The 25,979-nt window shown below is 38.9% G+C and overlaps 1 protein-coding gene and 1 long non-coding RNA gene across 4 annotated transcripts; one reads left to right on the top strand and one right to left on the bottom strand.

The window, feature by feature from the left end:
• Positions 1-137: 137 nt before the first annotated feature.
• LOC111271317 (cysteine-rich hydrophobic domain-containing protein 2) lies at positions 138-9,096 on the top strand. Of its 2 annotated transcripts, XM_022852044.2 has the most exons (8): positions 138-1,117; positions 1,316-1,780; positions 5,933-5,987; positions 6,250-6,315; positions 6,664-6,870; positions 7,375-7,457; positions 7,943-8,154; positions 8,346-9,096. In XM_022852044.2, the coding sequence occupies exons 2-6, from the start codon at positions 1,380-1,382 to the stop codon at positions 7,423-7,425; spliced, it is 780 nt and encodes a 259-aa protein (XP_022707779.1). In that variant the 5' UTR covers positions 138-1,117; positions 1,316-1,379; the 3' UTR covers positions 7,426-7,457; positions 7,943-8,154; positions 8,346-9,096. The 2 variants fall into 2 exon arrangements, with proteins under 2 accessions (XP_022707779.1, XP_022707778.1); XM_022852043.2 differs by having other exon boundaries at positions 138-1,780.
• A 5,255-nt stretch (positions 9,097-14,351) lies between these two features.
• On the bottom strand, positions 14,352-16,650 carry LOC111271325 (uncharacterized). 2 transcript variants are annotated; one of them, XR_015315280.1, is made up of 2 exons: positions 15,333-16,650; positions 14,352-14,604 (listed from the first exon to the last, which is right to left on the bottom strand). It is a non-coding gene; the product is annotated as an uncharacterized LOC111271325 (long non-coding RNA). The 2 variants fall into 2 exon arrangements; XR_002686803.2 differs by lacking the exon at positions 15,333-16,650 and adding an exon at positions 15,059-15,296.
• Positions 16,651-25,979: the final 9,329 nt, after the last annotated feature.

Genomic DNA, 25,979 nt, shown 5'->3' with positions numbered 1-25,979 from the left:
TGCGATCTATGAGCGTGTGCTGCTTATCGTCGTATCACGATGTATTTCTTCCTCTTTCTCACGTTTGTTGTCTGCTACTGATGGGTGAGAGCATCTGACGGAGTCTGCTATTGGTTTTAGTTCGCCTTTCAGCATTTCCATCCGCGCGTCTGTGTCTTATGTTTAGTGTGTCTGTGCTGTGGTTCTGGTGTGTAGCGCCTTTAGCAGCGCAGCAGTGGCTGAAGGAAACAGCAGCAGTACTATCACAAACACAGTAACTCGCGATGTGAAGAAGAATGGTCGCCGTCGAGAAGTAAAGAGGCAGCAGTATCGTTGTTGTGTTTGTTAGTCGATTGCAAATGTCGCGTTCCTCCCCGGAACTGTATTCATAATGTGAAATATAAATTTCATAAGTGTATTCCGGAAACGAGCCAGGCCATATTTATGCACGAGAGACAAGCGTTGGAAATGTCGTTAAGTTGCCGTGGAACTCGATTGCCAAGAAATCCTGCGACCAACATCGATTCAACATTATTACCTACATGCACTTAATACTACCGTGCTTTCAATGACCACCAAAGAAATGATAGAATGATGTTTAAACGACTCCTACCTATAAACATATTAAGGGCTATCGTCATCATTGAAACGGCAAATAAATGCAATTACGTCCCTAGACCAAAGATGGAACTTAGAGACAGTATGGTTTGGCATTCCATCGCTACACATTGGTCAAGATGTTTTCTTCAATGGTAGTAACGGTCGAGTAGTTCTAGTGGAAGCACAGGCATTTAACAGAGAGAGAAATAATCCTGCAAATGGAAACCATCTACTGCTCGCCAGTGTTCAGGTATCGATAATTCTAATGCGCTGCAGTAACTGTAAGGGTTGGCGGAATAACGACGACGCGAAAACGACTCTCCAACTCCTGAACGCCCTCTTCACCCACCCCTAGAAGAAGGTGTTCGCTGCCGGTATTGTTGTTGAAGAGTGTGCCAAGACAGCAAGCCGTCGGAAAACTCGGGGTCGATCATACAATACGACGTAATTGACCGAGTTACTGACTGCTTCCTGTGAGTGAGCTTTCTCTCCCCCCTCCCTCAAGTGCGCTGTGATTGGCCTGCTTTGCTGCGATGTGGTATGTTGATGTTCTTGGGGCAGTTATATTATCGTTATTGGCTGTGACAGCACCTATGACAACTGAAAACAATAAGCTAAAAAGTTCATGTAGGTTTATTTACTAGTAATCTAACTAGTAACTAGTCTGTAGTAGTATTATCAGGGAAAAAGGAACAGTTTTTTCGAGTACTCCGTCAGTGAAAACGATTTAAGGTAGATCAAACTGAGAACGTCGTGTTGTTGGGTGGAAACGTGTTTCCGGGAGCGTCGCTGGCGTTGCGATGTCGTTGACGAGTGGTAGTGGCTGTGATAGAAGCTCAGCCGTATCGTTACAGCAGCAGAATCGTCATGGTGCTATTTGCTCGTCGACATCAAATGCGATCTCCACGGAAGCAAGTGCAAAAAACATCGCCACCACAGATACTACAGTCATTTATGAGGAAACAGCTGTAGCACCTGAGTCATCAGCAGTAACACTGGGTTCGGCGGGTTCAAGTGCTGGCTCCGGGGCAGGCAACGGCGGCAGTGCAGGGGCAATTTCACTCCGAAACATGGCAGAGCTAGATGCAATTATGGTGCTTGAGATAGACGAAGAAGAACTTCTGCAACAGCAGGTGCCTGACGAAACGTCCTGCATCGTGCCGGAACCCGTCGTCATTCGTGGAGCTGGAAACATGACTGTGTAAGTTCATGTATTTACTGCTAAATATAATGAACGGCATAAAGATATAGCCTAAAGTAAGCGTTACGACTACTAAGCATTTGACGATAATTGAACATGATGAAAATTTGCTCCTTAACAGTGATAAATAGGACTTGACAGAATAAGCCCATCTTCGTTATATATCGGGTTCTGACTGAGATAAACTGTGTTTTTTGGGCAAACTGAAGGTGCCCAAGAAAAAAGAATGTTTTTGGGTGCATATTCGTTTTTGGAGCCCTCACCAATTGGTTCTTGAAGCTCGATGATATATAAATCAACCATAATATTTGTTTCTTAGTGCTGATAAAGTAGTTTCTCTCAGAATCGTTCTAATTGCTTGTTAGTTGTTTGATGCAGTAAACCTTAAACTAATAAAATCTAGGTTGAGTTATTCAATACGTATTTGTGGAGCCACGAGGATTATAGCCTATTAACGATTTAACAAAAGCAGGAGCTGATAAGATTATAGAGGCTTTAGTTTAATTCTAAATATGTACGATCGTTTTTAATTTGTTTTCATAGTCCATGCTCTTGTATGTGCTCTCTGTTTTATTGAAAAATCTAAAGTTGTGTAAAGCTAAATATTGATTATACAAATATTAATTGTAACAGCATCGATTTGGGTAAGTATTCTTTGCGCTGGCATTTTGACTGTTTGCCTTTTCCTTACCAATAGCCTAACAAGATGTGCCTGGCTTATATATTTCCAGGTCTGATACTTTTGTAGTGCTTTGTGAGGTAAACCACGACAGCAAGTGGTCTGGATTTTAAAGATCTTTTGTACCTCTAAGCATAGGCTACAGCGATTTGGTGTAACCATAGAGCGCAACAACTTGTTTAACAGAAGCTAGCGTTCTCCCTCGAGCTTCTTCATTGGTTTTTACTCTACTATTTATAAATTAAACAGCTTTTTAATTCACTGTTGCTGTAGTTGAAAACACATAGTGAAGAGGCAAAATGAAGCTTCAATAAAGGGCGTATTCTTTGTCAAGATTTGATTTGTTGGGCACCTAACAGGCCCTTAGGACTGAGGTAATGAAGTAGTTATTCAAGTACAACTTTACTATTAAAAGTAAATCAAGCCTGACGATTTCTTTCACCTTAATGTAAGTGTAACTATTTTTGGCGTGTATAGGATAATGCGTTGCGTTTGGTCAATTCTGAGATGTTTTAAGTATAGAAGTACAACTCTAGTAGAAAAATTATGGTCTCTGTAGAATATACTGAATAGTTTTAGTTCAGGTGAAATTTTGCTGTTCTTTAGGGAGTAATAATTGGGTGGAACATTAATTATAGTTGCTTGGGGTATTTAGCCCGGGCCTGTTTTTTGTTTTTAGTGGAGTCAGACTAGGTACATGCTTGGAGGAGCTATTTCCAGACTAGAGCCCAATTGCATATTTTTTATAAGCCTGACTTGATATATTCAGGGATACCTAGCTCTAAAAATAGGCTTCAAGAAACGAATTCGTCCGATCCAACAGCTTTTACTTACTTCTTTCATTTCTTTGGTAGTGTAAAAATGGTTCGAATATTTCGCTTCTCGCTTCGGAAATCAAATTCGAAGAGATTCGACAGAGAACAAAACCAAAAATCGCGTGTCACAATTGTTGTAACAAACTACAATATAAGGAGGCGTTGGTAATAATGGGAAATTATTGAAAATACATTCCTGATAAAAAAAAAACAAACATTATTTTTAACGGAGATTTAAAGAGCAACACATTGCATTGGAAAAAACACTCAGTCACTAAGGCCCTGTGTGGTGTCTTGTCCCACACGAGTTTGAAACTGTTGGTATTGCGATTTTTTCGCGAAGAAACCTAAATGGCCTTTAGACAAGAAAATAGGTGCCCAGAAGAGATGCTCCTGAACAAATATATTCGAAAAAAAATTTTACTTCGCCGTATTGTTATGATAGGGAACACCCTTGACAATGAATAGAGAACCATTGTTAACTTGCTATTATTAGTTTGACTCGAATGGTGGAGGGATTGGGCTGTACTTGTAATTTGCCGGGTTAATCAAGAAATCATAGTATTTTGGATAGGAACCAGTAAATGATTTTCAAATCAACGGCAAGGTGATGTGAAAGGTAGATTTCATGCTTTACGGTGTCTACCCGATCTATAATATATATAAAAGGTGAGAAAAGTTAATCTATATAGCGGTGCGACATTTTGTGACATTTTTTCTAGTTTTAAACGATACACTTGTACTTCTTGCAGTCAGAAGCCGTTGACTTGGATATGGTCATTCAAGCCTTGAACAATGTGAGTGGCAATGATCGACGGGAAATAAAAAAAATTGAGTAGTTCAAATTATAATTCATCTAGGAACCATATATGTACTCAGCATAGAAAGCTCGCCGTATATTTATTGTACTCCGTAAATATGAAAATGGTGATTTCAAGAAATTCTAAGAAGACAATTTTGAGTTTGCACATAGGTCTCGTAAGAGTCTACTCGAAGAGAAATAACGATAATTAAAGTCGATCCATTTTAAATTTTACGTGTGTTAGCCCCACTTAAGCTGTACATAAGCATACTATATTTGTTTATTTTAATCAAATTTATAAGGCAAAAAAATGGAATCAATGGATTTAAGCGAGAAAAAATTGAGGACTCTTTTTTGTGTCTCTTTAAAGTTATGTTCGCACAAAGACCCATTTTTGCATTAAATTGTAATTTATAGGGAAAGTATATCTAAGATAATTGCAGATAATCAGATCAGTGGATGGATAAAGCTGAACCAGCGAGAAATTACTTTAAAACAACTATACAGCTTCAATAATTTTTAGTACATATTCGGTGGCCTACTGCAGGTAGACACTACAGCTCCTTGGATCCTGTTTTGTTAATCAGGGCTCGGGTGTATTTTTAAAAATTACAGGAGATTATCAACAAACTATGTGTCCAAGCGCTAATATTTTCAGGAGTGTTAAACCAAACACAACAAGCCTCATTTTACATCGGAAGAATTACAGAGCAAAAATTCAATACCTGGAAGTCCCACTGTCATTTTCATTAGGAATTGCTCTGAAAGATTACACTTTTTATTACAGTCTCGGTAACTTCTGAATAAGAAAATCGTTCTAGTCCCAATATGATGTCGGACTCATTTTGAGCTTTTTTAGACCCTTGTGCGATAAACTTCTAAAACACCGAAATACATAAGTTTCCATCCAAATGGCAGAACGTCGTAGGTAATAAGAGTGCTTTCTTTGATAAAAAATAAAATAATTATGGTTGTTATAGTATACCTACTTGCATTTCACATCGCCCTACGTAATATATATTAACAAAGGACTTAAGAGTACCATATGAATTTAAATAGCTTCGAAATTAACGGAACTACTGTGCTATGTAGCGTGCAGATGTAGCAGGGCTTGCATTAGTCGTAGATAGGTACGTCAGCCAGTATGACGTTACTCTATTCGGTTCTGTGAACCAATAATACGTCGCAATGTTCTGTTTATCAATTTTAGAAACAAAATGTTGTTGGAAAGTTGAAAGAGAATCATACTTATCGATCTATATCCTATTACTATTCACTGATTGTTTGTGCATAGTTGTATACAAATTATTTCAAGTGAATGCCTGTCTTCGAACGTTAGTAAGTCATCCGTTCACCCGTCTGTGTGCAATATTAGGTCTTTGAGCGCTCCATAAAATACAACGGTGGAGTATGAACCTTAAATGGGGACGTTTGTCTCAATGCAATAAAGTAGCATTCTGGCTCGGACTGCATGTTGATGAGACTGGCCGTTAGGTATAAATTAACCTTAAAATAACCTGCAACAGGATTGAAAATATTGCTTTATTTTATTGGAAAGGAGCTGCGCTAACTTAGACAGGTCATTGTGTAGGGTTTTATTTATCGAAACGTTTACGGAATTGGTATTGAAATTAAAAGCGATAAATATGTGATAAATTATTTTTTAGTTGAAAATGATCCTCCGGAGAAAACTAAGTTAGAGGCTGCAATTATGTATACGTACTTCGACGTGGCGACAGTAATTAAAAGGTTCAGAAAAATATATAACAATAGTCAAAGAACTGGTTTTAGTTATTTTGCACGAAAACTAATTGCATTAAATAAGCTAAATTCGGAATGTTTACTTTCATTTGCAGGTTCGGTTTGAGTAACAAATTTGACACGGAGTTTCCATCCCAGCTATCAGCCAAAGTGGGTCTCATTTTTTTATTATTTGCTTAGTTCTAACGTTCCCACGGGAAATCAGAGTTCTGCATGCCCACTACACAAATTACATAAATAACTGACACTAAGTATTAGAGTGCTTATATCAGAAAATCAATTTTGCCATCAGGTAGTTAGATTTACTGCCCTCTACCATTTAAATGGTATGATTACGAACCGGGACTAAATTTACTGGCGTCCTATTGTTCAATATTAACATTTTTGCGATATACACTGTTCTACATTCCAGGTTGCCCCAGAAGAGTTCAAGGCGACTTTATCGAGGGTGAATTCGATTCTTCGTAAAACTCTTCCGGTAAGTTCGGCTACCGCCAAATAAAACACAAATGAGCTGCTGTGCTTCGATACTCTATTGAATGCATAGAAAAAGTCGAATCATATAAAACGCAAGGCGTAGGTTAGTAAGCGATATTGTTCATGGCTAAAGCTGAATATTTTAATCATATAACTCCTAATGAAAAATGTATTTCTTCCTTTTCCAAAGTAGACTAGTATATGAACTTTTCCATAGATTCGTCTTTGCCATATGTTTCGTATTATCTGAGTTTATAGCTCGAACAGATCTGTGGCTAATGTCAAATACAGCACACACGACAGAATGACTCATCTGCTCATAGTGTTTTTTCTGCGCTGCACTTCACAGGTGAGTGTGAAATGGTTATTCTGTGGTTGTCTCTGTTGTTGTTGTACGTTGGGCTGTTCATTGTGGCCAGTGGTATGCCTATCGAAGAGAACACGGCACTGCATAGAAAAATTGCTCGACTGGGAAAACTCCCATCTCTACAACAAACTCGGCCTGCGATGGAGGCTCGCCAAACAACGCTGTGATAGTTCCTCCATGCTAGAATATGTACGTGTCTGTGTAGGCTATCTAATATTTCATAGGTAGGCAGCATTATTAGGTTGACACTTTTACCTTTTTCAGCGCCCAAATCAGCCGAACATATCTATGCTGTATCCTAAAATACAACAATAACCTGTTGTGGTAGGGACTGAATCCGTTTGTCGTGGAACACGTTAGCAAGTGGCCTTGCAAGATTGCCATTTCCTTGTTTCGAATAACTGAGACGTCACCACCAGTATGTGCGCAATCGGCAGCCTAAAGGACAAAGTACTCATCTTATAGTGTAGGGTTCATTATTTATTATAAAACCAATAGGGGGCGTGTATATCCACTCTTCTTTGTGATCATTTGCCCGTCTTTTGAAATTCCGCATCGAAGGCTACCTAAATAAATGTGTTGGTATTGTGTTTCTGTAAATTTCATAATTAGAATTAAACACCAGGGTATATCCTTTAGCCTTAGTCTTCACTAAACTTCTAATGATAGTATGTATTATTTTTGCTTTGACAGGTTCTTTTAATAGAATTTATTCCCAAGCTGATGATACATAAACCGGACTGAATAAGTCTCACGGGGCTGATACACTGATTGCAGTAAGTTCTCTTTTGATCGCTTCTCATACAGAATAGATGACGTGTCTTTGTTTACTTCATTTAGTATTTGAAGAGATATATTATTTTTGGGTATGCCGTAGTGGCTACGTTGCTGCTAGTCGTTTGGCCCTGTAGGTCTTGCGGAAGCACAAACAGTCGAGAGTGAGTTGCGCATGGACAGGAGTCTGGTCTTGGTAACGATTATGAAGAAGAACACAACGATGAATCAACATACCATGTTTTGGCATTTTCGTGCAGAGTATATATTATATATTGATTGTTATTTGTTTAAGAAGAAATATGCGAACTCACCCTCTCTGACAACACTATTTTATAGAATTTCATAGGTAGTAAAAAATAGAAAATATTGTTTTATTCCGGAAGATTCAGTGTCATACAGTTTTAAATATATATATATATATATATAAACATATAATGTAATGCCAAATGTTTGCGTTCATTTTAAGCGCTTCGTTTTTGTGTAGTATTATAGGAGACTCGGAGCGCCGAATTACGGCGGCGAATAAGTGAATGATGATAGATCATGGAGTATCTGTCTTTTCTTCATCTCATTCATTGGGGTGGAGGATGATGTATTTGAAATTGTGAAGTATCTACATATACTCAGTGTCAATCACTTCAACTTCGTCTTCAGTCGCAGAAAGTCCACCCCCGTACAAGTCGAATGAAACACAAGGTGCTAGTAAACAGCCTTTTTCTCACATAGCTTAAATTCGTCTTTATGGCTACACGACACTAAATCAATAATCTATCATCTACTGATACGTTTACGTTTCCATATTTCCTTCAATACAACATTATTCTATTTGCATGGTTTGTGAAGTGGCGGGGTTTGGCGAAAGTTAACTAAGTCACTTTTCTTTACAGGGTCGAGTCGCGAATTTGCTGTATGATAACTGGGAATGATAATAAAAGCTAGAGGAGACAGCCAGTTAACCCGATGGTGCTCCCCAATCGTGCGAATTTGCTCCGCTGTTGGACAATTTTTCGTGAAGGACAATACGAATTAGTGGAGTCGAGTTTTATGAATGATAATTGGTTGCTTTTGCGTTTAGCAAACTAGTTGTAATTATAGTAGTATTTGAATAACAGTGATGAGACCATAAGCTTGTAATAAAAATTTACAAAAACGAACAGATAAATGCAGGGGCAACTCGACTCTAGCATACAAAAAGAAAATTATATAAACCAGTGACAAATAGTTACAGAAAATCGAACGTGATGGTACGTTTAATTCGCAACGGTAATAGAAGAAATGCTCAGCAGAACAAAGCGGCAGTGGGAGATAATCATTGTGTAACGTCGATGAACGCAAAAAAATGGGGGATCGTATATTGTAGGTATTATGGGTTCGAGAGGATTGACAACGAGCTGCATGTATATGTTAAAGCAAGTAATTGAATTGTTGGAAGAAACGAAACCATGCTGTAGCAGCATAATTGTACATAGTATTTTGTAGGCCAAAAACTGTCCTGCTAATTAATGGCATAAGTCGTTTGGACTGAGCGCCTTTCGACAGATCGGTAAATGAGAAAAGATGCTAAATGCAACTATATGATTAATTATTATTCATTATTTATGTGTACGGTGATAATAAAGCAATTTTCAGGTTGACAAAGGCACCTCCTTTATATTGCTAAATGTTGAATATTATATGGAGTTATTTTTATCTATACAACTATTGCCACATTCTTGTAAACTTCTTATCACTGCAGCATAAAAATGAAAAGGCAGCAGATATAAGAGTAACATGATATTGAGATAGTTTAGTCTACCGTTGATACTAGTGACTTCAATTTACTGTTCTGCGCCTGCTTCTCGAAATATGCTGAAAGTTTGAGGTATCTCATTTAAAAGTAGGGCGTAAACAACTGCGACTAACCCTGTAACGTCCTAGGCTGAAAGGACATTACATAGGAACGAAATGAAGTGTTATGTTACTAATTAAGCGCATGAAATGCTTCATGCTAATGTTTCCAAGTCCGCTGTTTTAATTTTGAATAATAGGGATGTGGATAATCCAAAATTTATATTTAGTTAATTAGGAATCCTTTTGTAAGCTAGCATTTGGAAGAAGGGTTAATAAGTGACTTAATTGTGTGCAATTGTTAAATTGCTTCCATAAGGTCATATTGCTTGAGATCTAATAGAGTTTAAAGATAGAGTTTCTAAACCACAGAAATGGTGGATAGAATGAGCCTTTAATCACTTAAAACTCCAATTCCTTTAATTTAATCATCAAAGAACTTGAACTGAGCGCCGCTTTCGTGGTAAAACATTGTGTTATTAATCACCTCAGAGTAATGCTCAGAACACCAGTTTTTGGACCCGGTAACAAATCAGCATAAGAATTCTTTGCTATGTCTCGGTGGTTGGCGTTCCGCTAACTTTTTCCATTTGACCGCAATAGCCGGTTACAGCTCTCAAGTAAGTCAGTTTCTTTAATTACATAGACCAATACGAATCTTTCAAAAAAAACAATTCATATTTAATAAGTTAAAATTACTAAACTGAAAAATGAATCAATTTGTGGATTAAAATGAAATATTGTACGGCCCTAAGCTGTCTTCTGCCTTTCTTATTCGAAAGTTCGTATAAAATGAAAAGTACTTGAAGCTAGATAATCCTCAACGCTGCATTGTATTTCCTCTGATAGCGAATAGTTGCTAGAGATAAAGGAGACGCATAGAAAAACTCCGCTCAACTTTCATCTTGGTTGACCACTTTCATCTCTGTGACAGATTTGAAAATGCCCTACTCCAGAAAAAAATTATCGTGTCAGCTTGCAAGCAGTGATTTCCACCTTTGATCCGAATCATTTACAATAGTTCAATGGAGTAACAAATAGCATGCAGTGAAATGATATTGCTGCACAACTTTTATGGATCTCTTGATAGATTGTAAGCTCAGCAGTTATAAAACTTTTCGAAAGAAAAAAACGCTTAGTCGTTTTCTAGGTGTGAGCACACATGATATGATAGTGTGACTACCTCACCAAGTCCTTTTGCTCTGCTGCTAAAGAAATTACTACCTATGCTAGCGCCGTCTGAACGTTTGTACATTCCGACGCACTTATGCAATATCTGCAACGCAGGACGTTGCGGTACCTCGAAACTAGCACTGGATCGCTTGCAAAGTCCGCGTACAAACCTAGGTTGCACTTCTCCAAAGCGTCCACGCACTTTTTTAAGATTAGCGGCCCCACTTCATATAAACAATATAAAACTCTTGATATTACTAGATAAGATTACTTGCACAATTGAACATAGAATATTTCACAACCTTACATATTAGTTGCCAATAAAATACGAAGGTGCAGGAAAACAAATATCACCGTCAGGGTATGTAAACTATTAATTATATTCTGATAGACACTAAAAATCATCAAGAAACAATAACCCTTTCAGTCGAAAGAAAAATGACTAGCATGTCGTAACGGGCTTTCTTTGTTGTCTTTAATATTCTACAAAATTCTATATATATTCAAATATTCTATAAACAACGGGTTAATATTTAATTTACTAGCTGTGTTTAATATGAATCCGACAAAAGTCTAAAAACATTGTGTGAAATAGTTTCAAAATAACCACACTTGTGTGGTTGTGTTAGATTATGATATAAATGAAATTCTTTTTTAAAGAAAGAAACATCATCATAGAAACGAGCGCCCGAAGGGGTGTAAAGTTGTGACAGCAAGAAGTTTAGAGAAAGGATGCAATTTCATTCTAAAATACATCTGTGGTATTTCTGCAATCCTCTAATTAATGGCGCACGTTACTTGAAAGCCTCTATTTTAGTATTTTCACTTTTTCAATACTTTGATGATGTCGTTATTTAATGCGCCCATGTACAGCATAGCCACCAAGAGACGAAACACCAATGTTATGATCTAGGATGTTGCAAAATTGATTTAAATCTATAGCACGTCATTTACTAACGTTGTGAATCATAGAACAATACTAATGCTTAGAAATCTTACGGGAAGTTTATGGCTTATTTGGCTTAAATGACTGTGCACCAGTTAAATGCTGGAAAAATGGCCATTATAAAGGGTTATACTGCGATCTCTCGTCTCCAGTACCTGTTGCAGTATCCTGCAGTATCCTTTGCAGCATAACTCGGCTTCAGAGATTCCGAGATGGTACATTGTAGCTCGCCAGTGTTGCAGTACTCACTCAGAGTTTTTGCTTAGCGCGTCTGCAGCAATTGGTTCTGCGTTGCTGTCGTCTGATCCGTGTGAGAAAATTGCCATTTCTATCTTTCAATAGCCTAGCAACATAGGGTACAGAAAACATCCTATGATATTTGATGCAGTAAGTTTCTCATAATTGCAGTACAGTCGAATAAAGAGAATTTTTTTTTGCATTGCTGTTAAACCTGTGTTGTTGCTGAATTTTTTTTTGCTATGTTTATTGTTAATTTAGCTACCGAGATCTCCGTGTAAGGAAAAAGATTACGGGAAGATTCGTCTTTGTAACGGGTGATTATTAAATCGTAGTTTAATTCAATTCGAAAAGGCGGCGTTTAGAAAAAACGTCAAAAACATGATTTACCGAGAAACTCTAGTGAGAGGGTCAAATTTGTTCGAGCTGTTAACATCTGCCGATTCCTAGTCAACTTCGATGTCTCTATGGAAAACCTGACTCGAACCCATTTATTGGATAACCTTCCTGATTCAAAACTATACATTTGAAAACTACGAATTCAGAACTATGGATTTTTCTCATAAAGTTCATACCTTTTGAGTTTTTTATTCTTTAGTTATGCAAAGAGAAATCTACCAAATTCAATTTTAGTAAAAACCCTGCGGTGGAATTATCGTTTTACTAAGAATAAGCACAAATAAAAATATATCAAAAACAACCGTTTAACCTGAGAAAGTGTCGTGAATAAAGATATATCGCATTAAATAGATTTTAGACCCTTTTTCTATAATTAAAATCATGATTATCGTTGAGATCTCGAAAACGGTAACAGCTGAAATAAATCTGAAACTGGATGTGCTGCAACCTTGCCGGAAATCTTTGGGCTTCGTTCTTTTTTCTCGACCTCATTGTTTTAGATATAAATTAAGAAAAAATAGAAAGTAATTATCCTGTATATTGCTTTAAAAATGCCCTTTGGAAAATGTTACAAGCGGGCTCCGATTGAGACGGTCACACACGGGAAAATATTACCTCTTGTTAAGCGAAAGGAGAAAAACCTTACAATTATTAATATTCCAAAATGTTGTTGTTGAACATTCTTGAACTTTGCTTAATACCTGTAGCTTTGTTTCCTTCATTAAGTTTGTATATAAAAGCGAGCGCAAAAGTTTGGATGGTTATCATGAATATTGCCATTCTAAATGCTCCATAGGTCGTTCCAAAAGCGACCTAAGACGGCTGTGGGGAGAAAAAGTAACTGATTGAAGATCTGCAACGCAACTTACACGGCTGGGAAGATTGACGACGAAATACACGTAATAGTTCTCCTCGACATCATACCTCCCATAGATTAGAAGCAATATTTTTGAACTAAATGATTACAGAATGTAGCTTTAAGTCTCGGCAACATTGTTTGTCTTTGTTACCTGTTTTTCAGGCAAGTTATTTGATTCAAAGTTTCAAATCTTCGGAGGTGTACGTCTCGAATTCAGAAGGTCATCGACGATTTAAATAGAGAGCAGTTCTCTAGTATGATGTCCTAAAAAATTTTTGTCACCACTGATTTTGCTTCTCTACCGCTCTTCTATGATTTAGATACTGCTTAGTCTTTGTTGACGATCACTTTAATACGTAGAGAATCAGCGTACAAAATGTAAACGCCAAACTCTGTAGACTGTTATACTTCCCTATACAATTGTCCTTACAAAACGTTTTTTAAAGTTTTAAAAATGTAGGTTTTTAAACTTTATAAACCTCAAAGTTGAATTTTGAGGTTGATGAAATATATCTGGTTCGTAAAAGTTGGTGCTTGCTTTGATAACTGAGTTGATATCGATTGTACTTAGCACCGCTGTGACATAGGAATTAACTAGGATTACTTTGTCGAAAACTTAAAAAATTAAAAATTGCGATCTTGGGAATAATGAAGCAAAACCAAGACAAAGGTTTAATTAGTTGCTTATTAGGTTTAATTAACTTAAATTAAAGGTTTAATTATTAGGTTTAATTAACTTCGTAGAGTTTGATCGAGACACCGTTTTTCAATCTTTTCCGTGTATCACAAAAGTTCCGTTCGCTTTATAGCCAGACCAGTTTACCCATAGATGATGAAACACGAAGAAAGAGAAAATATTTTTAGAGGTTCACTCACGTTCCGTCTTCTGTGCTCTTTTCATCTATATATTGCCCTTTGCTTCTCTGGCCCGAACCTAGATTTAACGCTCTGACACAAGGGATACGAAAAAGCGCGTGTCTTAATATCCACTCCCATGCCGGTAGAAGCATCCAATTAAGCCTTAAGTTCATCCGATTTTTGGATACTACCGTGATAAATGTATATGCGCACTATGATAATATTTGTTCGAAAAATATTTGTTCAAAGCCTCGTAAATGTAATTGTTCCCAACATCTTGCGAGTTTCATCCAGAAGCCAAAACGACGCATCCTCATGAATAATGCTAGCGGTCGTTCGAAGAATATTCATTTGCTCTAGTTTTAATTGGAGATAATTTTCTAGCACTCCAGAGGATATTTCCTTCGTTCAGGCATTACAGCCTGTACAACCCTTCCGAAAAGATCAAAATTATTTAACTATTTCCAGCCCGGCGCCATCTCCTTTTCCATGTTTAAATAGCTATTATATCTCAATTAGTTGCCTGGAATCTCGAAAAGCTGGAATCTTTAGCTTTAAATCAACTACTTATACATATTTAGAATGTGTTGGGACTTCATATGGTAATCATCAGTTTATTTGCTTACGCTACGTCATTAGAGCTTAACTCTTTACTGAAGATCTTCAATATCGATTCAACCAGTAAAAAATAGACATTTCATTGAAATCATTTGTGACACCGAAAATCGACTACATCAGGTATTCACGTAGATTTTTACAGGATCCAAGCTTCACCCACGACACTTTATGTTAGTACCAAGCGTCCTATTGCTACGGACCGTGTAAAAGTGGTAGTGCACGCGATGCGCTGCAAATACAAAGCGTTAAAAAATTGATATCTTGAAACAAGTATAACTTCTATAAGTATAACAGGTATGACTTTCAATAATTTTCAAAAGATATATGGAAATAATCATAGGTGTTATGATTTTGGAGACCGAACTGGCTGGCATATGATATGATGTAACGTTTTTTATACCAAAAAGGAGCACCAAAAAAATAAAATTAGTATGCAAAATTAGATATGCATTGCTATTGTATACTGGTTAAGAATGAAAAAGCTTCTCGCAAATAAGCAAAAGATATTTAATTCAAAAAAAAGGTATGAGATCATGCTCAGCTTGAAAAATACTTGTCGAATGAGATGGCTTTTAAGCCCGTCACACAAGAACATCGACCTGAATGTCGAAGACATCAATGTTGACAATAGAACAGATAAGAAATCGCAGTTAATGTTTTTAAAGTTTTTCTCCAAGTCTCACCGTTTTGGAAGTTCATTGAATCTCTCATTGACATTCTATAATCATCCTGCTTATGGTTGTGGTAATTCTTCACTAGGTATACATGTGATGCAAATTCAACGATTCAGTATCTTTACGATTACTAAGTAGTCAAAATATTATTCAAAAATTATAAAGTTTCAATTAATGTGGTCATATGCACAACGAAAATCAGCATCAAGTTTAAGCTGTTACCAACATGTGACCGTAAAACGCCTTTAGCGCCATAAAAAGACTTCTTGTAATATCTCCTCACCTGCGCAGCTGCTGGGCGGCCTGGAATGGCTTATAGTAACCTTTTCCCATCAAATAGAAGCCTTTATTAAGGATCCTTCGACGGGCCTTTCTAGAGCCCTCCCGTTGGGGAACAAACGGGCTCTCCGGAGAATAGGGGATGGGGTAATGAAGGTATGGGGGGTCTCTTTCCCACACGTCGCTTTGTCGGTTGGTTTGCATCGACGCCCTCTCGCCAGCCAGCCAGTCAGACACTTTCCCATTATACAACAACTTCCCTAGAAGATCTCCCACCCGGGCAGCTCCCAGACGGCTATATAGACTGCTATATCTAACATGATTATCTACGTTAGTCTAACCGCTAGACTGCTCGCATACCACGTTTGTTAATTGCGCTTAGCTACACACGTATATGTAAAAGGGTTCAGGTAATTGCTTGTTAACAATATTAGCATAGAAGGTAAGCCAGAGTGGTCTGCCTCGTACACGCACTGGATAACACTAAGCAATGCTGCCGCTGCTGCAGGTAATGCTGAACGGGCCCTATCACAGCCGCTTCTGCAAAACCTGGAACCTAGGCCCATTCTTTTTACCCATTCGAAACAAGCAGCACGGAAGCTCACTGACGTAGGGATCACACTAAGGCAACCACTGCCGCAGCTACTGACCAAAGTGACCAGCGGCGATCACTAGTATCATGATGCTTTGCCGTCGCCATCTACTTCAGCCAGCCTCATTCCTCTTTCACTCACCCTTCTCTCAGAGCATCCGGGAGTGTCCCACTACGTCAATTACTTCATGGTTGAATAGCTAAGCACAGCATTTTATGCCTCTCGTAATCCCCGTTTCCTCGTACCTTTGAGCTTAACTACAGCAGAAGGTGTGCCGAACGTTGACCTCGTTCACTGACAGCCACACTAAAACGGTTTTCTTGTGCGCATCTTTCAGAGGACTGCATAAAATCGCGGACATATATTCAAGAAATATTGTTAGTGTTGGCATGAAACAGAACAAGTTTTCTGAAAAGCAGCACAACTACTAAATGATACATCTTTCGCTTGTTCGGCTGAACTAAAAATTTTAACCCCTAGGGCGATAGCCCAAAGTAAAAAAATGCTATGAATGATGCTGGACTGTAGAGAATCAAGCTTTTTAGTAAAAATTGGTTGAAGAACTTGGAATGCTCCAGGGCCGAAGATCACATTGTATACTGCCAGCTTCCGTATAAACATCATGAGAAAGATCTTCCACGTTACATGACAGCTTTTACTTTTGTGGGCAAAATAACAAGTGTTATTGGGCATAAAGAGGCGCCTAAACCTCACGAAAATAAATGATACTTAAACAGGTTAGCCCGCTTTTTCAATATGGACGAGACGTGTAATGGACTGTATGCAAAAGCCAGAGAAACGCAGGTAAGTTTTTAAGTTCGCGTGCACTTATAAAGTTACACATAAAGACGTATAGTCTCAACCGACATAAACACATATATGAAAATGTGTGTAATTTAATCACAAAACCGTACAGAAGTCACCCTTTTCGAGTCGTAAGCAAGTAGGTGACTGATAATTAAATGCTTTGCTGTGCCTTTTATTAAGGAAGTGGACCGGGTTTTAATAACATAATACTTTTTACATCGATATAAGGCCTACTTTTCGTATGTATAACACACCCAATACTTAACGCTTGAATAGTGTCCTGTGGTTTTGATTTACTCACGAATTTACAGCGTAACGAGATAGCATATATCTAGACAGATATCTAATCGATTCTAACCCATATAGTTCTAACAAGAGAACCCAGGATGATAGTTCTTTAAATCACACCCGATGATGATTTTTTACGAAGAAACGTTTTGCAAGTTCTGCGAATTCATTCGCTAGTTAAGTTGTTTTTAATTAAAAATACACTGCAACAGATTGGCTTTTTACAGTGCACAGTTCAGAAAAAAGAGCAGGAAGATTACTGGAAACTTGGAACCATCACAGTTTTAAAATAAAAAATCGGTGGATGATGTCCTTTTCCAGGACAGATGTTAAGCATAGTGTGTCCAGCATATTCTGTTACTGTAGCTAGTAAGGATCGAATCAATGGTACATAAAGCAGGGCGACGCTGGACGGGGTTAGGCATATATAGTTTATATGAAAGTTAAGTAATTTCAGTCCATTTCTTAGAAGACACCCTTATTCAACTTGGTTGTATTACTATTATTATTTCGTCTTTTTCAGTGTTACTCTAACGGAACTGATCGGGTTAATGCTTCTATCTTAAGGCTTGTCTGAGGGGTGCGCATTATGCGCATTGCTGTTTTACGCTAATCCAACTGATTTTTTTTTTGAATCTCAGTTATAGATAAGTTACAAGATTAGCGGCTTTGACGCGTACAACCGTTATAAAGGGTGGGTAATGATAAATGCAACAGAATGTAGGTGAACAATGTTAGCATTGAATTCAACAGGAATATTAGATAGCTGAAAAGGATAGCTAGGGCCACACATCTTACATGGGTGCAAGCATCTCCCAGATTTATCGTGGCTAACTAGTAAATGTTGAATACGATAGATATAGATGAAGAAGAAGATTTCCAAATAAGAAGACAAACACTGCGTTATGATCCTTTAAAAATATAAAAAAGGCCTGAATGTGACTCGTGAGAAGATTTTTAAGAGTTCTAATAATTTAATTGATAAAGACTAAGCTCGAGTTGCAAATAAACGTTTCTCATACAAAGCATGCATGTTGAAATCAAAAACGAGGGTTGCATTGTTGAGATTATTTCCCGGCTTATAAACCTAAACGAGCGTTTATAGTTTCTGCAAGAACATGAAATTTCTGGATGCACTCAGTACAAAGTTGCTTCGCTACCTTCAACGAAGTTCATAGGATATGCAGCGTAAAAAGAGGACTGTGGACTTTAGCAGATATAGGAGTGTTTGAGGCAGGGATGTACGAAAGTTGGGATGTAGTTGGAGAGGGCCATTTCCCGGTAGGGAAAGGGGGTAGTTGGGGTGTGCGTGTGTATGACGAGGGCCCGGAGAGCTGCCCTTTCCCCTCCCGTTACGGATACGTTCTCTTTCTCCCCCTGTTCCTTAAGGCTAAATAACCCACCACGGTAGGCTAGATTTTACATTCCTACCACTCTCATATCCTACCCTGTGACTTTTCCCGTGGGAGTATCAGATCTACTTTTACAAGACACAGAAAGGACTTTTCGGTTTGTTTTTGGGGTTTTCTATGTGAAGTTCGCCGATGCGGCCTTACGTATTTATACATCTGATTTTGCCCTCCCGCTCGAGGGTTGATGCCCTTAATCGAGCGCCCTTTCCTTCTGCCACCCCCCTCGACAACTCGCCTGACGCTGTGGCCGTTACTGCTGCTTGCTCTTGCCGCCGCAGTGGCCGGCCGCTCTCCCCTTCTCTCAGGGGCCCCGAAAAAGGGACAAAGGAATTGGGAGGGCCTATCGGGGCCCCGCTGCGTGGATAACACCACCCAAGGCAAGGCGAGCCAAGCGCAAGCCTAAGCCCGGCAGGCGACTACGGATCACATCACTTACAAACGATACTAATACAAATACCGCCCCGCGTACTGCGTAGACTAACCGAACCTGAAAGTTGCAATCAGGTTTGTCGTTTCTCGTTTTACCCGCTGCTTAACGTACGTGATCGCTTTAAGTTCAGCGTGTGTTCTTTGTCTATGTTCTACCCAACAATAATAAACCAAATTCATCTGATGGTGTACGAACGGTAGCGTTGGAGCCGTATGCAAGAACTCCATGGCTTCTGGTTTATCTGGATTCGACTTTGTTGAAAGCGTACGGCCGGCTTCAATCAGCCAGATCGTTTCATTACCTGCTCCACTGTTTTCTGCTCCATCTGGTCTGAACCAGTTGGACTAGATGATTTTAGCTGTGGCTACACTCGGAGGAATGCGTGTCGAAATATGGTAGTTCTTAGCAGGCGTCACTTCGGATATACCTCCAACAGGAATGTCCCCAGCAATATGCAACGTTATATCAATATGCCGTTAGCAAGTATAAAGAGTAAGGCACAGAGATTTGATTAGGTGTAAACATCACAGACAAGTAAACTCTGGCATCGAAAAATGCTTCTGTCATGAGGAGGCAATATTTGAAGATGGAGGTGCTCAACATTGAGCATATACGGCTAATAAGATCGAGACGACCCAGGCAAACGGTTAGTAACGTGAAATTTGTTTTTCCTAAACAAGTTAATTCGTATATTATATCAAAACATTGCACTAATCTATTATAATATGTTATATTAATGTTACGTTTTTCTTGTGGAAACGGGTCTGTATCTTGTTTTGTCGTCGACGATCTTGATCGTCAACTTCTATGTTGGTTGTCACCTTTCGGAATAGTGTACATACGATAATATCAAAAAGAAAGGTTCTACAAGAAGTCTTTCTGCCTAGAGGTGCCGTAAGATATTTTTTACAACAGCACAGATCTTTTGACCGCTCTAGCATTTAGTGCTGTCCTAGATAAGACAATAAATCGATGTGTTAGAGGGATCCAACTTGACGTCTAATTAACTGTGCATAACGAAATGCGCTCGGCTACTACCTACTTGGAAAAATTTTTAACACATATATAATGTATGATGGGGATGAAGACATAATTTCAATTGATTTTGCATAGATCCGTTGTCTTTAAGCTAATTAGACGGGTTTTCATGATGATGGCGTCCGTTTGGCTATTTACTTGGCATATTTGGCAATTTTCGAGACATTGAAGCGTAATGGCAATGGAACCGTCCGTCATCTGGGCCGGGCTCAGCATTCTGCTGCAAAAACAGCAGAGTGTATTGCCACTAGATGGCTCATAGCGAGGTAATAATGGTAAGTGAGCCCGGCAGATGCCAAGGAAAGCTAACTTCCTTCACATAACTTGAAGAATATGGCTGAAAAATGGACCTAGCTGTATTTTCTGTGGTTTTCCATAATAATTTTTGCCACACATAGAGCCTTATTCTTGTTTGTCGCGTCGAAGTACCATTTGCCGTAATAGATTGTTTGATTGGCTTCATCAATTTTCTTCTAATAGGAAATACATTTTATCTCGAGGAAACCAATCGGCAGGTAAAAACGAGTACTTGGGATACGTGAATACGTTTTAGGAGACAAGTTACCGTTTTACATGAATAAAAACGCGTGTTGTTGTCTACAAAAGTGCATAATTACCTTTTAAGCCGTTAGATACATGACAAATTACAACATTATAAGTAGTGGCGTACAACGCATGAAAAATATCTAGATTGTTCCTAAAATCTAGGTTTATATGTTTATATTTACTTTGCTGTTTACATAAACGAGGCGCTAATCGAGGAAAACATGAATGAGCTAAGTACCAATTTGCCCTTCGGATAGATGGTGGTTTCAATTTAATATATGATCAATTTATAAATATGTTGCCACAATGCTGTGGTCGGGATCAGTTAGTGAATGTTGTTTTTATGCCGCGGTTGATGCCGATGACTGGAATAAAAAGGGGGAGACGATTTAACGCTAATAGAAACACTTGTTCACTACTTCTCGGCCTCTGGCTATCCAACGAACATAGAAAAAGAGAAAACGAATACCATCAGCTACCTCTTATCTATATATATATATATATATATATTCATATACACATGGCACAGTCTAAGTCCGGATTTACGAGTTGTTTTTAATACTGTATTTAATTAGAAGTAGATATTTTAACCATTTTTAAGTGTGTGTCGTTTTCGATGTTCATTATTTTTCAAAGTAGCCTCTGTTCAGCTTGATTACAGCTCCAATACCGAGTCAAAGCCACTCATTAATTATCTTCAAATCAATCTTCTTAGGGCGAAAATAATTTTTTAACTATGCAGCAAATGTTATTGATAAGTGAAGACTCATCGAAATGTCGTCAGATACGCTCAACAAAAAATAATCTAGCGAAGTCTAGGAATTTTAAGGCTAATAATCCCAAAAATGGCTGAAAAGTTCAAAGCGAGTTCCTACTGAAGCTCATTCGAACGGCTCAATAGGCACTAACTACTCTATTCTCCAAGACATCTACTAACTTCAACATTAAAATCGGTTTGAATAATGGCCGATCGTTGCTCGAACTCTAACCATAAAGCATTGTTTCACCTCGAAGTTTGTTTAGATCTTCCTTGGAATATTCTTCTATGTAGTAGCAGCAGCAGCAGCTTTGGATAAACATATTTGTGAAATCATATATACAGTATCAGTTTTATCAATGCAACACAATCAGGCCAAAGTTGCATCGATGCATACAGATAAACAGATCTTTGAATGACATTTTTTTCATTGACAAGGACGTTCCTTGAGGATTTGCTTATTCACCTTTAATCCGAGACCTAAACATTCAAAAATTGTATTTTTTGTTTGTATCAAAAATAAAACGATTACGGTACATGCTAAACTCTCAGTGAAATACGTTGCAGTAGAAAAAAAATAATCTAGCGAGTTAAGATTTTGCATTGTTCGAAGGTGAAAAATCTAACACTACAAAAAACTACAGAAATTCCAAAAAAATTAAAAAAATATTAAAAATTAGTCCTTGGCTTTATATATGGTAATAAAATGAGTAACAGTAAACTAGCAAAAGATACTCTTCTTCAAAAGAGCTGTTGATCTCTGTGTTAAAGTTTCAGCATCATGGAAAATTATTTTTCGGCTATCGTGATGAATTCTGGAATTTTTTCAGTCTGATTGTTGTTGGTCGTACATTTTGCCTCATGGAAAATTCCCTCGAATTCCCTCCAAGCCATATAGAGGCTAGCAGCAGCGTTGACCGCTGATTGTGGGCAAGCAAGAACGCTTAAAACCTTTGTGAAGGTTCGTGCATCAGAAACTGATCGGAAGATAACTGATTTTTATTTTTATTACAAGAACCTTCTGCTCCGTCCACGATGATGTTGAGCTCTTTCTTCGAACTAGCGAGATCTCTTTTCTTTTTCCGCCTTCAAAAGTAACGAATTAGCGCGCATACGCTATGAAAAATAGTACGTCAGAATGTACTCGAATTTATCCTAAACGCCCTTTATATATAGGGCGCTCGGGGTAAACCGGGACATATTTGATATAAGAAAGCTATATAGGCCATTAGTTATTTGACGTGTAAAAATCAGTTCTTCAACAAAGCTATACTTTCCCTTCCTCAAAGAAAATCTTTTCCTTTTTAGAGAAAGCTATAATTATGGATAAAAAAAAAATGATGCACTGTCTTTTTTCTCTGCCAAGTTAAGCAAACAACGACTACGATTTGTCCACATGAAGTTCTACTGTATGGAGCCCTGTTCTGAATAGGCTAAGCGTTGGTACATCCACAAGAAGTAAGCAGAAACGTACTGATAAAATGCGAAATATTATCCAATGACGACCGCGCCGAAGCTCGTACAACAATCGTGATTTTTATTTGAATAATTATCTATGGTAAATTCTGATTTATGATGATGATTATGATTGTTTCATCCGAACGGTGCATTGTGCATATAAAGTCGTCAAAATGTTCTTAGAAAATAAACACATGCGCCATGTTGTTAGCAATAACGACGTGTGGTATAACTTATAAATATACTTAACGTATATATAGACATGCACTTATTTCTACAGAGCTGAGTTGTATTTTGAGGTTATTTAGTTCATTCAATTTCTGTCTAGAATTAGTAGCCGATACAATATGTGCTCTAAATAAAACACCCTATATAGCCCAGCTGAGCTTGGGGCATGTAGCTCTTAGGGTGGCCACGTAGTATTTGTAACTTCACTTAATGACCTTGATAAAATGTTATTTGTTTGCTATTACAAATACACTTTTAGACAACGAGTTAATTATGTTGTTATTTTATCGTTCCACATAAATTTTATGAAATTTTATTGAACAAAATGAAGTATCAAAAAAAAAATACTTAGTGGTCCCATATAGCCTCACCTTTCAAAATATGCACCACACAGTAACGCGAGTTGCACTAAGTTTCTGACCAGTGTGCATATAAAAAATATAGAAGTCTGAGAGTTTTAAAATTTGCTAGGGACAACCGAGAGGCACGTCTGGTCTGTGTTCCATATCGTTCCCCTTTTTCCTGGATACTAATATAGATATTTGATACTACAATAAGTGGTCTGCGAGTATTTAGGGCATAACATAAAGCTCGACAGAACCAGTCTTCCCCAACCAACGACGAATCTTCAAGCGGCGCATTCGAACTTCTTAGCAGTGTTGTGGGATGGAGGAAATCGGACACGACTTTATGAAAGCCGTACAGCATAATGGAACAGAGAGGCACGGGTTTGACGGTAACAAACCAAGAAAGCAGATCGAGGAGATAAAGCGTGAGATAGCACAAGAACAATGGTCCGAGAACCAAGAAGTGCGGAGAGCGAGAAAGTATTTAAGGGGAGCCGCGCAAATATGGAATGATCGCCAAATGGTGGGGACCGATACCTAGCAAGAATTCAAAGAAAAGCTTGTAGCTCACTTTCTAAAAGAAGAACTCAGGTTTCCAGAAGAGTTTTTTGATCTCATTAAGGCCCGCGAAAATAAAGCGAGCATTATCTGATAAAGTAGGATAAAGTTCAACTTTCAGCTATATATAGCCAAAGTACGACGGACGATGAAGGCCATCGCTTTCGCTAACTTCCTCATAGCCGCCCGGGTGACTGTGCGGAATTAATTTGTTTACTCGAAAAGAGCCTACACCACAAAGAGCCTTGACTGTCGACCCGATAAAAAAAAATGGGGCGAATATAGGAAACGAAGTACCGACATCTCAAAGCTTAGTGCCCTCAGAGATGATTTTCGGCTGACACGTTAATACCAACCAGGATTCCAGCCCGACGTAGTATCGCCACCGTTGGACTGATAGGTGTGACTGCGTCAACCACAGATCTTTGTTGAAACGCCGCTTTCGCCGCTGCGATAACAGTACATTAAATAGCGAGTTTTTGGCGGTCGCTAATAGTAAGTGTACATAAGGAGGAGTAAAAACGTGACCGAGTTATGACCGTGAAGGTTACGCTTTGCCACTAAGAGCACAGGACTTGTCTGTTAGGCCAAGCTTCTGGAGGCATCCTCAAATATTTGGCAGAGCTCATCTGCACGCCTCCCAAACTAGATGCAAATCGAAGGCACGATATTATATGAAGACGAAAATTCTGTTTCGAATTCAGGAACGCTTCCGACAACAACGAGAATAGGCTGCTTCGAACGAAGGCCAAGCTGAATTCTATAGGGCACAAGCTTCGTAAATAAACATAGAAAAAAGTGCGGGAGCCTGTTTAAGAAAGGTATCGCCGATAAGTCCAGTGTAGTTTTTCTGGTGAACGGCGTCGTCCGCAACTGCTCGAACCGTTCATCCGATTTATGCAAAGGTACCAACCAGGACGAGTGGTCAAACGAATTGCGCCTAAGCTGAGACAATGGTGCAGTTCTACCAACGCGCAAGACGTGCAAACGATGGTCGTGGGATCCCACCCAGTAGCATTGAAACGGACTATCAGAGACAATAAATAGTCTAAGTATTTAAAGCGTAGCTTGAAGCTTCACGTTCAACTAGAGCACGAATAAAAAAGACCACCGCGTTGATATTTCTTTCTTCGTAGTAGTGATGGCGGCGAAGATACCAGTAAATAATGTTACTGGCAAGCCGTTGGCACAAGAATTGACTAAAGCTGCTATAGGTATCCAGACCGCGTACTGTACACTATTGTAGCCCTTCCCTCGATGCGCGGTTTACACGAACGAGAGACTGTAGACAGAAGCACTGGCTCTCATTGTCTGTCTGTCGGTCGGTCGCTCACGGTCTGTTGGGTTCGATAGGCAAACAAAGAAGCCCGCATTCAATCAAAGGTCGTTGTATCGGCTACTGACTGTTTTTGCTGGATGGAGCGAAGCGGAGACGGTGGTGGATGGTCATACCACGCAAACATATTGTGTGTTTGTATAGCCTAATATCCAGCCGCTACTCCACTTGGCTGTTGAAAAGAACGTAACGACAACCCCACAATGGCAGTGATAGAAAAAAGCGACTGGTAAATGACGGCGGCGGGTAAAAGTAGTATCAGTAGTCTCGGCAAAGCAAAAGCACAGGAAGACCTGTCGAGCTTCAAGTTAACGGAACAGCGCAGTGGAGCTCGAACGTGGAACGAAACTGCGCTCTGGTGTATTGCTCGTCCTACGTAACGCTGTTGTCAACATCTATCTGTGTGTCAGTCACCACAACAAAGACTTAGCCGCGCAGGCGAGCGCGCTCGCGCGCGTGCGCACATGTTCGCGCGGATCTCGGAACACTCAATTGGCAAATGACGGTAAGAGAAGACGACGACGGCAGCGGCAGCATCACCAGTAGCGTTGGCTGGCGCAGTGGCAGCCGTAAACTAGATCAACAACCCCTGTGTACTACTGCTGCAAAAGTGGAAGAGTATCTATGTGAGCTACCCCGACGGCAATGACTATTGGAGAAGTGGGAGAGGAATTGGGGTAGAGCTGTTGAGGCGTAAAAGAGTTCATCGAAGCAGTAGTAATTCCGCAGTCGCTGACGACAGTTCTACCGCTGTTGTCAACAGACGGCTGGCGGCGGCAGCAACACCTCGGCTGCGACGGTCGGAGCAGTAGCTGTGGCTGCTCGCCAAAGAGGCTGCCAGTGGTTTAGCAAC

The sequence above is a fragment of the Varroa jacobsoni genome, unplaced genomic scaffold (assembly GCF_002532875.2).
Source record: "Varroa jacobsoni isolate VJ856 unplaced genomic scaffold, vjacob_1.0 contig00534, whole genome shotgun sequence".
Taxonomy (NCBI): Eukaryota; Metazoa; Arthropoda; class Arachnida; order Mesostigmata; family Varroidae; genus Varroa; species Varroa jacobsoni.
Note: the sequence above shows the minus strand (reverse complement) of the source record. Positions and strands in the feature narration are given on the sequence as shown.